Source organism: Erythrolamprus reginae, chromosome 6, assembly GCF_031021105.1.
Source record: "Erythrolamprus reginae isolate rEryReg1 chromosome 6, rEryReg1.hap1, whole genome shotgun sequence".
In the NCBI taxonomy this organism is placed as follows: Eukaryota; Metazoa; Chordata; class Lepidosauria; order Squamata; family Dipsadidae; genus Erythrolamprus; species Erythrolamprus reginae.
The window spans coordinates 49457011-49469270 of NC_091955.1; the positions used below are offsets into that span (position 1 = coordinate 49457011).

The 12260-nt window shown below is 39.4% G+C and overlaps 1 protein-coding gene across 3 annotated transcripts in view; it reads left to right on the forward strand.

The window, feature by feature from the left end:
• Positions 1–12260, forward strand: part of ZDHHC17 (zinc finger DHHC-type palmitoyltransferase 17) — a 61514-nt gene that overhangs the window by 20358 nt on the left and 28896 nt on the right. For all 3 annotated transcript variants that reach the window (XM_070755752.1, XM_070755753.1, XM_070755754.1), the window contains exons 5-7: positions 1470–1614; positions 6490–6554; positions 9145–9307. In XM_070755752.1, the coding sequence (XP_070611853.1) occupies positions 1470–1614; positions 6490–6554; positions 9145–9307 (373 nt within the window). The remainder of the gene's footprint in view (positions 1–1469; positions 1615–6489; positions 6555–9144; positions 9308–12260) is intronic.

Sequence of the window (12260 nt, forward strand, 5' to 3'; positions counted from 1 at the left end):
AACATCTGGAATTCACAGTTGATTTGAAACCTGACTGTTAGGTTGTAGAGCACACATTGCCAGGAGCACATTTACTGAAACCCCTGCATGGGCTTTCAATAAGTTTATCGATGCATTTCAAAATGTTGGTTTCCATTTTTAAGTCCTGTATAGCTTGGCACAATTACAACTCACCTGAGTGACTCAGTTGTCTCAGAGAAGATGTAGGTAGTATTCCATTTCCACAAATGGGGGGTTGAGTGATGCACAGAACTACTACTTTTGTAATAATACTGGCTTTTTGGACAGTATCCTGATTGACATCTTCAGTGTACAAGTAGTGCTTGACTTACAACCATTCTTTTAATTACCACTTGAAGTTATAAGAACACTGAAAAAAGTAACTTATGACCAGGTTTTGCAACATAATTGCAGCATCCCCATAGCCACATGATCAAAATTCAGGTGCTTTGCAGCTGGCATGTATTTATGAGACTTGCATTGTCCCATCATCATTTGTAACTCCCTGCTAGCTTCCAACTAGCAAAGCCAATGGTGGAAGACAGATTTGTTTAATGATTACACGATTCACTTAGATCTAGTGATTCATTTAACTGTGGCAAAAAGGTCATAAAATGAGGCAAAAGCTACTTAATGGCTGCCTTGATTAGCAACAAGAATTTTGGACTTTCTTGTGGTTGTGAGTCTAGGACTCACTGTATTTATTTCAGAAGACACTGAAAGTAGATGCTCCAAAGAGTAAGTAGCTTCCAGTTGGGTTCTTTTGTTACTGCTAAGTTTGTTTTGGTTTTAGTTTGGGACATTGACATTTATCTGTTATCTATACATTCACTGATACACTATTTGTTGAGAACCAATTTTTAAGAAAACATAGCAAAATATCTAAATGAAAGAACAAACTATATGACTAAGGAATGTAAAACATGAAAAGGTTCTATGTGCTCATGGAATATTCCCATGTTTTAATTGCTGTACGTAAATCAGATTTTCCACAAATTTGTGCCACCTAAATGTATTACCATATATTGTAATTCTCATCATTTCAAAATGTAATGGTTTATATGAAAATGTGACGGTGCATTTTTTAGTGGCTCTTGTTTTATCAGAGGTGCAGACCAGGTGGCTGTCTTATCTGTAGATCTAGAGAAATTTAGATTGACAGGACTGAAGAAATTATGGATTTTTCATTATTCCACATTAACAATTTGGAATAGCATAAAAATTATTCAGTCAAGTTGTTCAGCTGGCTAAATAAAGGTAAAATTCTGACTTTAAAGAAATACAAAGTAAGCAACATTTTGTAATTTGTTGTTGTTGTTGTTATTATTACATTGTTAATTGATTTTGAGAACAAAGGATCTTGTAAATAGATAGACTTAAATAGGTCTGTATTTCTCCTTTAGGTGAAATAATTTAAAAATAAAGGAAAAACTACATTACAAAATTTAATGCTGTTTTTATTGTTTTAGACAGGGTCATTTATCAATGGTTGTACAGCTTATGAAATATGGTGCAGATCCATCATTAATTGATGGAGAAGGATGTAGCTGTATTCATTTAGCAGCCCAGTTTGGACATACATCTATTGTTGCTTACCTAATAGCCAAAGGACAGGTATGTACATTTTTTTCATAACTTTAGGAATGATAATTACATATTCACATATATTTTATAATTGCATTTATGAGACTAACATATGCAGAACTATGTATAACTTCCTGGATATAATTCTTTGAAATCAACAGAACTTACCATTAAATAGTTGAATATAGTAGTAATAAATTGTTTATGTTATCTAAATGGACTCAATTGCAAATAGGGAATTTAATTGGTTTAATTGGAGATAATACACTAAAGAGAGGGGCGGCATACAAATCTAAATAATTAAATAAATAAATAAATAAATAAATAAATAAATAAATAAATAAATAAATAAATAAATAAATAAATAAATAATTAATAGAGCTGGGTAGAGTGCTGTACTGCAGGCCACTGAAGCTGATTGTAGATCTGTAGGTCAGTGGTTCAAATCTCATCGCCGGCTCAAGGTTGACTCAGCCTTCCATTCTTCCGAGGTGGGTAAAATGAGAACCCGGATTGTGGGGGCAATATCTGGCTCGGTTAAAAAGTGCTATTGCTAACATGTTGTAAGCTGCCCTGACTCTAAGGAGAAGGGTGGCATAAAAATTGAATGAATGAACGAACGAACAAACAAACAAACAAACTATACTTTGTACCCTATGGCTACAACCCACCACAAGGTCGCTGCAGTATCTTCCCAACTCTCTTCCTCCATCCCATCCTGCTGGAATCCTGCAAAGCTTGGGCTTCCATCCCATACATCTATCACGTCCCACACTTACCTTCTAAAGGTTTTCAGGCCTTAGGTTGTTGAAGTAGACAGACCATGTCAGACAGACCATGACCAGACAGACCCCAAGGAGGGCTGTGTAGCAATGATCCAAATGCGGCCACTATTTTGTCTTGTCCATTTGCGGTCAGAACAAAATGGACACCAGAATTTGCTGCATTTTGCTGCCTTAGATCTGCACAGTTTTGCAGAAAGTTTCTGCAACAGTTGGTAAGGCAGTAGAACAAAGTACCGTATATACTCGAGTATAAGTCGAGTTTTTTAGCCCAAAAAATGGGCTGAAAAACCCGACCTCGACTTATATTCGGGTGACTGACTGGTCACCACAAGAGGGCGCAAGCGGCTTAGGGAAAGACAGCCGTCTTTCAGCTTGAAAGAAGCGGCAACTGCCTGGTTAAGAAGGGAGAATCCACCCCCTAGCCAAACAGCTTTTTTCCTGTTTAGCGCTCGAACGCTGCGCTAAACAGCAAAAAAGCTGTTTGGCTAGGGGGTGGATTCTCCCTTCTTAACCAGGCAGTTGCTGCTTCTTTCAAGCCGAAAGACGGCTGTCTTTCCCTAACCCGCTTCCTGGAGACCGCTAAGGATAGCGCTCTGGGAGAGGGGGCAGCTGCCCGGTTAAGAAGGGAGTATCCACCCCCTAGCCAAATGGCTTTTTTTGCTGTTTAGCGCTCGAACGCTGCGCTAAACAGAAAGAAGCGGCAACTGCCCGGTTAAGAAGGGAGAATCCACCCCCTAGCCAAACGGCTTTTTTACTGTTTAGCGCAGCGTTCGAGCGCTAAACAGGAAAAAAGCTGTTTGGCTAGGGGGTGGATTCTCCCTTCTTAACCGGGCAATTGCCGTTTCTTTCAAGCTGAAAGACGGCTGTCTTTCCCTCAGCCGCTTCCTGGAGACCACTAAGGATAGCGCTCTGGGAGAGGGGGCAACTGCCCGGTTAAGAAGCAAGAATCCAACCCCTAGCGAAACGGCTTTTTTCTTGTTTAGCGCGGCGTTCGAGTGGTTGGCTCTTGCGTGCAAGCAAAGGAACCTGCCAACCACTCGAACGCCGCGCTAAACAGGAAAAAAGCCATTTGGCTAGGGGGTGGATTCTTCTTTCTTAACCGGGCAGTTGCCCCCTCTCCCAGAGCGCTATCCTTAGCGGTCTCCAGGAAGTGGCTGAGAGAAAGGTGGTGGTCTGCCTTTCCTTCAGCTCGAAAGAGGCGGCAATTTCCCCGCCTTCCTCCAGCCGCTTAACCGAGCGCTTCAGGAAGGTGCCGCCTCTTTTCGTTGTAGGAAAGGAAATCGCGACCTGACGGTGATGGGGGTTCCAAGCAGGCAGCAATCACCAAAAGAAGGTGATTATATCCACGGAGGCACCTCCCCCGCCCGCCCTGGGATTCCTTGCTGCAATCCCAGCTTCTCAGCTTTTTAAAAAAATGACCGTTTGGGATTGCAGCAATGGATTTTTCCAATAGAAAATTACCGGAGTGGCCGATGGAGGGAGGTTGTCCTCTGAAATGGCCAGGGCAAGGGGCGGATGGGAGCGTGTGGTCCTAGCCAGCTATCCATTTGCCGGGACTTCACTTTCTGCCTGCCCCGCACCAAGGCTCCTGCCAGGTGAAAAACGTTTGCCAGACTGCATGATCCCCCTCGTCTCAGTGGGAAGGGGCTGGCTGGGTGGAAAAGCAGTGAGCCATTCCCTCCCGATATTCCCTTCCCTCACTCACTCGCCTTTATTTTGCCGACTTGACTGCCTTTTCATTCTATTCCCACGACCAACTCCGCGGGCGCCCGCCCCCTTCGCCCACACTTCCCTCCCGGTGCCTCTTGGGAGTTGTAGTCTTTTCGAGGAGGCGGGCTCAGCCGCTCTGCCCAAAGAGACACTACGGCTCCCAGAAGGCTAAAGGGAGCGTGACGTAAACTGTGGATGCAGCCGAAAGAGACACCGGCAGGCATTCTGTCAATGGGTATTTCCGTGGTGAGAAGGGGGGAGGGGGATGCCAGGCTGAGTTGTTTTTCTAGAATGAAAAGCACCGGTGCTCAAGCCTTCCAGGAAAATTACGGTAGTTCTCTGCATCTTTCATTTGGAGACTTAGCCCTGCTTTGTGCTCTGCACCTGAGCAGGGGTGCCCCCCTCCTCTGTCTTAAAGTCCCAGTCTTATACAGTTGGCATTTTACTCATTGCCAGTGTCAAGGCATTTTAAGGGTTATTTATGCATTTTATGCTATATGCTGTTGTATTGTTGTTACATTTTATATTGCTTTTTAGTTGTTGTGATTGTTGTGAGCTACCCAGAGTCCTGTTGGAGTTGGGTGGCAAGGAAAGAGGGAGGGAGAGAGGGAAGTAAGGAAGGAGTTAGGAAAGAAGGAAGACAGAAAGAAAGAAAAAAAAGATGGTAGAAAGGAAGAGAGACAAAGAAAGATGGTAGGAAGGAAAAAAGACAAAAAAGGAAAGGGAGGGAGGGAAGGGACTGAAGAAGGAAAGAAAAAGGAAAGAAGATAGGCAGACAGAAAAAGAAAGGGGGGGAAGAAGGAAGAAAGGAAGGAAGGAGAGACAGACAGACAGACAGACAGAAAGAAAGAAAGACCTATGACCACAATTGAGCCCAAAATTGTGGTTGTTAAACAAAAGCGTTGTTCAGTGAGAATCACCACATTTTACTCAATCCATGGCATTTCCTAGCTCTAACAATGATGTGCAAGCTAGGGAAGTACTGGTACATCTGAAGGTACCATATGTGTAATGTTCTAGTTATGGTTAAATGTGTGGCAGAAAGTGGACTCTGGGTTTGTTTTTCCTATTACAGTAAGTGAGGTTGAATGTACCGTATACAGTATACCGGTAATTTTACAAGAGCTCCCTCCCTCTCTCTCTCTCTCTGTAAATATACCGTACATATACAGTTTATATAGTAAACAGTGTACGGTATATTTTTGTGTGCCTGTGTGTAATATGTATGTATACATATGGCATATATACATAGAATTAAATAGTATATTTTGGATGTTCAGTAATAGTAAATAGAGAGGGAAATTGTATCTCTTTGAGGCAAGGAGAGGCCAAATATCGTAACCCTAACCCAAACCAGCAGGAGCAGTGGGGGCTTGAGGTAAGTACAGTACTTGCAATTTTTTTGCCTATACTGCCTTGGGGTACATATACCTTTTTACCCTCTTTTAAACTTACAGAGCTAGTTTACTGGTTTTCTTTGAAATAAATATTCTAAAACATTTACTCTACTGATGCCTCAATTGATGTAATTTTATTGGTTTCCATTTTAATAAGTTACCAGTAGCCGCTGCATTTTCCATCCTCGACTTATACACGGGTCAATAAATTTACCCCAATTTTGTGGCAAAAGTAGGGGCCTCGACTTATAGTCGGAGCGACTTATACTCGAGTATATACGGTAGCTTGACCCCTGGCTGTGTGGCAGCGACTTAAATGTGGCCCTCTTTTTGTTCTCATTCACCTAACTATGCCCACGGTATGCAGCCCTAATGGGCAGGATCCATTACAGTTGTATCTGGAGGACTACCTGTATAAATTCAGATACTGTATTCCTCAACAATAGTTCATTTAGTGACTGTTCAAAGTTACAACAGCACTGAAAAATGTTACTTATGGGCATTTTTCACATGATCATTGCAGCATCCCCAAGGAAATCAAAATTCAGATGCTTGACAACTGACTTATGTTTATGTCAGTTGCAGTGTCCCAGGATCACATGATTACCTTTTGTGACTATGACAAGCAAAGTCAATGGGGAAACCAGATTCACTTAACCATATTACTAACTTAACAGTTGCAGTGATTCACTTAACAACTGTGGCAAAAATGTTACAAAATGACCAAAATTCACTTAACAAATGTTTTACTTAGTAACAGAAATTTTGGATTCAATTACCTGTACTTTGATTTGCTGAAATTACTAACCTTAAACAGTAGATGGTGCTCTTACACCTACAACAAACTGATCAAATACACGCACACAAAATTGTTTAATATAATCTGCAAAAATATAAAACCTTCAGTCAACACCTAAAATACTTCATAATAGCCCAGTTTCCTTCAGAGGAGGTATGCAGATACTTTCCCTTGATATTCTCTTTTTATATGTGATTATTTCTGTTTTTCTCAGGATGTTGACATGATGGATCAAAATGGAATGACACCTTTAATGTGGGCAGCTTATAGAACACACAGGTAATTTGCTCATTTAAGCTTAAACTTGTAGGCCATTATTATTAATATTCCAATAGCATACATAATATAAAATACATTATAATTTTGTATTCTTAAATATCATTTGAAATAAATGGTTTATACCTCACAGGTGCATAGCAGTCTTCTACTGTTGGTTAAAGTAATTCAACAAAGCTAGCAAACCTGGAAAAAAGAGCCACTTCAGTTTCCAGAAAAATATTGCCGATAGGATAACATAACAAAAGTTGAACACCGGTCAAAGTAGTTCTTATGTTCAACATCATAATTAATGTTAAGCTTTTTCTTATACTTGCCCATGCTACCTCTAGTCTCTATGAGCTGACATTCTATTTTACATCGTTTTTTCTTCTGGTGTCTCTTGGTCTGTTTGATATTATGTCAAATTTTTAGAGCAACAGGTTATTTTTTCACTTTTCATAGAAACCTGAAAAAGTAATTCTGCTTTAATAAATAGCTGAGAAATACATAAGGATTGACATACTCCTTTCAAATTAATTTGAAACTGTGCATGTTTTATTGTTTATAGTATAGTATATCTATGCCACATCACATTATTATATTGATAATACTTCTTTCGGCTGTGGCGAGGAGGGCATTTGCCCAGGTTTGCCTTTTGCACCAGTTGCGGCCCTACTTGGACAGGGAGTCATTGCTCACAGTCGCTCACACCCTCATCACCTCGAGGTTCGATTACTGCAATGCTCTCTACATGGGGCTACCTTTGAAAAGTGTTTGGAAACTTCAGATCGTGCAGAATGCAGCCGCAAGAGCTATCGTGGGGCTTCCCAGATTCGCCCATGTTTCTACAACACTCTGTGGCCTGCACTGGCTGCTGATCAGTTTCCGGTCACAATTCAAAGTGTTGGTAATGACCTTTAAAGCCCTACATGGCTTTGGACCAGAATACCTCTGGAACCGCCTTCTACCGCACAAATCCCAGTGGCCGATAAGGTCCCACAGAGTTGGCCTTCTCCGGGTCCCGTCGACTAAACAATGTCGTTTGGCAGGACCCAAGGGAAGAGCCGTCTCTGTGGCGGCCCCAGCCCTCTGGAATCAACTCCCACCGGAGATTAGAACGGCCCCCACCCTCCTTGTCTTTCACAAATTACTCAAGACCCACCTATATCGCCAGGCATGGGGGAACTGAGACACCTTCCCCAGGCTTTTATATTTTATGTTTGATATGTATGTGTTGTATAGTTTTAAATGATGGGGGTTTATATGTCTTTTCTCTTTTAATATTAGATTTGTTCCATTGTTATATTCTTTTTTATTGTTGTGAGCCGCCCCTAGTCTTCGGAGAGGGGCGGCATACAAATCTAATAAATTATTATTATTATTAGCTCTTGCTCCTTATTATCCAGTTCCAAGCAAATATTCAATAGCTTGGACATCATTGAACTCTAATGACTAAGCAAGGAAAAGAACATGAAATTAAATCCAGACAACATCGCAGTTAGACTGTGGGACTGAGGAAATGAACAATTAATGTCACTGAAGAGCCCAGATTTGTCAGTATACAGGGATGATCAGACCAATGAAAAACTTTATTTCTCTGCTGTAATTGTATCCTCAGAACAGCTAGGAAAATTGACTGCTTGCCCCTGAATCATGTTTGGAAGTGTCTTCACAGATAAATTCCTGACATTTGATCCAGATTCAACAGCTTTTGGACAGTCTAGTGCAAACTCAGGGCATCATGTTGCTGTCACATGACTTTCATGACTTTTTTCCCTTTGCAAGTGGGGTTGGCATGGCCTATGTGTGACATATCCAGCCCATGGTCCACTGGTTGGACATCCCTACTCTAGTGCCATGACTAGAGAAATATTTTGTGGGATCATTTGAGACTCTCTTGAATTATCTTAGTTTTGGTGGAGGAAAATAGGGAGAAAATCTACCTACCAGTTATTCATTTGGCTAATGTCCTTAGTCTGTTCAGCTTCAGCACATTATTTTATCCCCTGATTAGGGCTGAAAAAATCTTTTTCAGAGGGAATAGGCATGAAAACAAGCCTGCAAAGATTTAGGGCAGGGAAAACTGCTTTGGAGGGAGTAGGAATTGTTTAAAAATGCTGCAAGTCAGGAAGATCATTAGCACCGTGTTAGAGCTGAAACAGCCTCTTTCAGAGGGAGTTGGAATGAAAACAAGCCTGCAAAGACTTGGGGTTGGAAGAAACCTTCTTTGGAGGGAGTAGGAAGCTGGGAAGATCGTTAGCACCTAATTAGGGCTGGAAAAAAAGCTTGGAAAATGCTACATTCCGAGTATAAGACACCCCCATATTTTATAGGGAAGATGATAAGACTTCAGTTACAACAGATTACCAGATGACCATGATATTTTTCAGGATTGCTTCTGAGGGTTGGGTTCTGCTTTGATAATTCTCCATGCATGGGTGATTCCGATGAATAGAGGTTGTTGTGGTTGTCGCTAGTAATAAATCACTCATTGGTTTTTAAATTCAGAAACAAACCTGATGTAGTATGAAAGAATATATACTCTTTCTCCAAGGATTTTTTGTCTAAATGAACATAATAAGTCTTTGTTTATATATTGTTAATTTTCCAGTGTGGATCCTACTCGGTTGCTGCTTACTTTTAATGTTTCAGTGAATTTGGGAGACAAATATCATAAGAATACAGCATTACACTGGGCAGTTCTAGCAGGAAATACTACAGTGATTAGTTTACTGTTAGAAGCTGGAGCTAATGTTGATGCCCAAAATATCAAGGTAAGTCTGTCTTCATGTAGTAGAAATTTCACATTTTGTTGATTATTTTTTAACAAGAAAAAGATTCAGTTCTAACTCATACATTCAGTAAAAACTCTCTTCTGCATTACAGCTACCTTTGGCTGTTTCCCCATATCCAATGCCCGGTGTTCATTTTGCTTTTCAACTGTTTAATTCTTCACAGATAATCCCTCCATCCCTTTGTTGTAGTCACAGATTTATTATTTACTTGTTTTTCTTCTGTCACTTACTGCCTTATATTTAATACCATTGCTTTATCTGTGGCATGATTTCCAATCTTATGAAATCAGTGCTAAAGAGTATATAAATACTTCATTAAAATTTCCTTTGACTTAACGTTTTCTACTGCCCATTCCTTCAATGAATATTATTTTTTGAAATATTCAGAGATCCCCAATATTTTTCACAAAACTTTTCCATAAGGCAAACTAGTGTGACTGGTTTCCTTTCCCCAGAGATCTCAGTTTAACATCTCAGTTTAATTTAGCTATTTTTTCTGGATAGGTGGATACTCTTTCAAACCAAGCACTAAACTACAAACAGCATTCATCTCATTCTCTAGGAATATTTTTGAAAATATTTTGTAACTATTGACATTGTTTGGACCCGTGAAAGTAAAGTATTCATATATTTATTAAAGAAAAAGCGAACTGCCCTGTAACGTCTTGAGAACTTCTTAATGTTGTTATTAATGTAAACTTTTGTGGGACTATATTTACTTCATTAGATTGTTTTTTCATCAGACCTTGCAACATCATTCTGATTAATCTTTAAGGTACTGTGAGACCCTAGTTTTGTTGTTAATTTTGTTAATAGCAAAAGTATAATAAAATGATGGATAGATTTATCTAAAAATAGTTTCCATAGTCTGGAACATCTTTGTTTTCTCTTCATTATATGGCAAGCAGCACTTGGCCATGAACTATTTACATGTTTTGGTTTTTTTGAAAACTGCAAAGTAACAAATATAAAATCTTGTAAAGAATTTTGTGGAACCTTAAAAATGAATACAGATACTATAACCTATATTTTCATCAATTGTTTTCAGTGAAGTGAATGTAAGGCACATTCACTTCACTGGGATTTAACAAATTAATCTTTACTAAGCACAGTTTTTCTTGTGCTTTTGCTGCAGCAAGCTGACATATCCAGGTATAGAATTACTGTACTTGTTTTATACTTTATGGAAGAGGGAGAAGGTAATTCAGAAACGCCTGCAATGTCTGGACAGTAGCAATTCCAGAGGAAAAAATAGAGTCAATTTTTCTCCAATGTGTATCTATAAAATGAAAAGGGCATAAAAAACATTATTCAGCAATTTGAGCTGAATACTCTCAAATAAGATATTATTTAAAGAATTAAAAGATCTTTTTTAGAGTATCCCTTCAAAGCCATATTGGATATAGCTGAATGCTAAATATTGTTAAATATTGTCTCCCTTCCAGTCAGTAAAATAAAAGAAATTACATTTCTGTGTCTTGTGCTGACTCAAGGTGAGAATCCAGAAACTTTTTGTGCTTGAAATATTCAAGTACATGTTCCAAACTCATATGCATTCCTTACCCCCCCCCCATTTTTTTCTTTAATTAACCATGGGGAATGAGTAATGGAAGATGACATCTTCTACACTGTAATCTGATATGGTGGATGGTTTACTTTCAACCACCTGTGTTTGTGTTTTAAGTACTAGGAACTGTCTTTTAGAATGCTGGTTTTGAATAATGTATCTGTATCTTATGGGTGTTAGGTGAAAAACATAGATTCAGATGTGTCCTCAATCATGGAAGTTTACTGGATTCTTTGGCTCAGTCACTGTCAGCCTTGTGTATCTCATAAGTTTAGTTTAGTTTACTTTATTGTCATTGCACATCGTACAATGAAATTAAATGCCATCTTCAGTGTACATTATACATAAAAGTAAAACAAAAGCACACATCCTTTACATTCCATACAATTGAATTAAAAAACCCTGATATTGCATTAATATTGCAATATCAATATTGTTCTGGGATACAAACTGTTTTTCAACTTATTTGTCCTTTTATTATCCTGTACTGTCTGCTGTTGTACATACTCCTGGTCAGTTGGAGGATGATGAAGATATTGAGGACTCTGATTCAGATAGTGTTTATGAATTAGTGGGAGGCCCAGGGTTACAGGTAGTAGAACAGGTGGGAGGCCAGCCACAGGATGGGGCTATGAGTTCAGGATCTAGCGAGGGAGAATCAGACGCTTGCTGGGTTAACCCTAAATTCAGAAGGGCCCAAAAACATAGAGACCAGAGGTCTGGAAGAAGATATTAAGGAGAGGAATGGGTAGTGATGTATTTGGCATATCAGGGGGTCAGTGGGGAAGAAGGGTGAAGTTTCAACATTGCTGATGAGAAAAATTGAGGTTTTTCTTGCCATTCTCAAGTAAGAAAAAGTATTCTGTGTTGATTAACAGTCAGGGCTGCTGTTTTTAGAGATCAGGCTGTTAGGAAAATAAATCTTGTTAAGTGGAGAAGGAGAAGGAATGTGAGAAATGCGGTCAAGGGAGATAATGGACCAACAGATAAGTGCGTGTGTGAAATGTGTTTGAATTCCAGAAGAGCAGAGAAAAAAATGGAGTTTCTTTATTCATGATATTTGTGATTGCTAAATTTCTACCAGAAACCAGAACAGTCTGCCAGATGGTTAAAAAAAAAAGAGTGTCCAGGATGAGATATTGTACATTGCCTTAGTGGACCTCCAAAGAATGTGGAATAAAAACTCTCAGATCTTCATGTCATTGTCAAAGTCTAATGCTGTTAAAAGAACCTGTTCTTTCACCATTCCAAAGAATCCAGATAATGATGGCCAACTTTAAAGCCCTTCTGAGGGTCTGGTGTAGCAAGTAGGAATTCATTTGGCATCACCAAGAGTGTTTATTAATGTTGGGAGGAAGTTTTTCT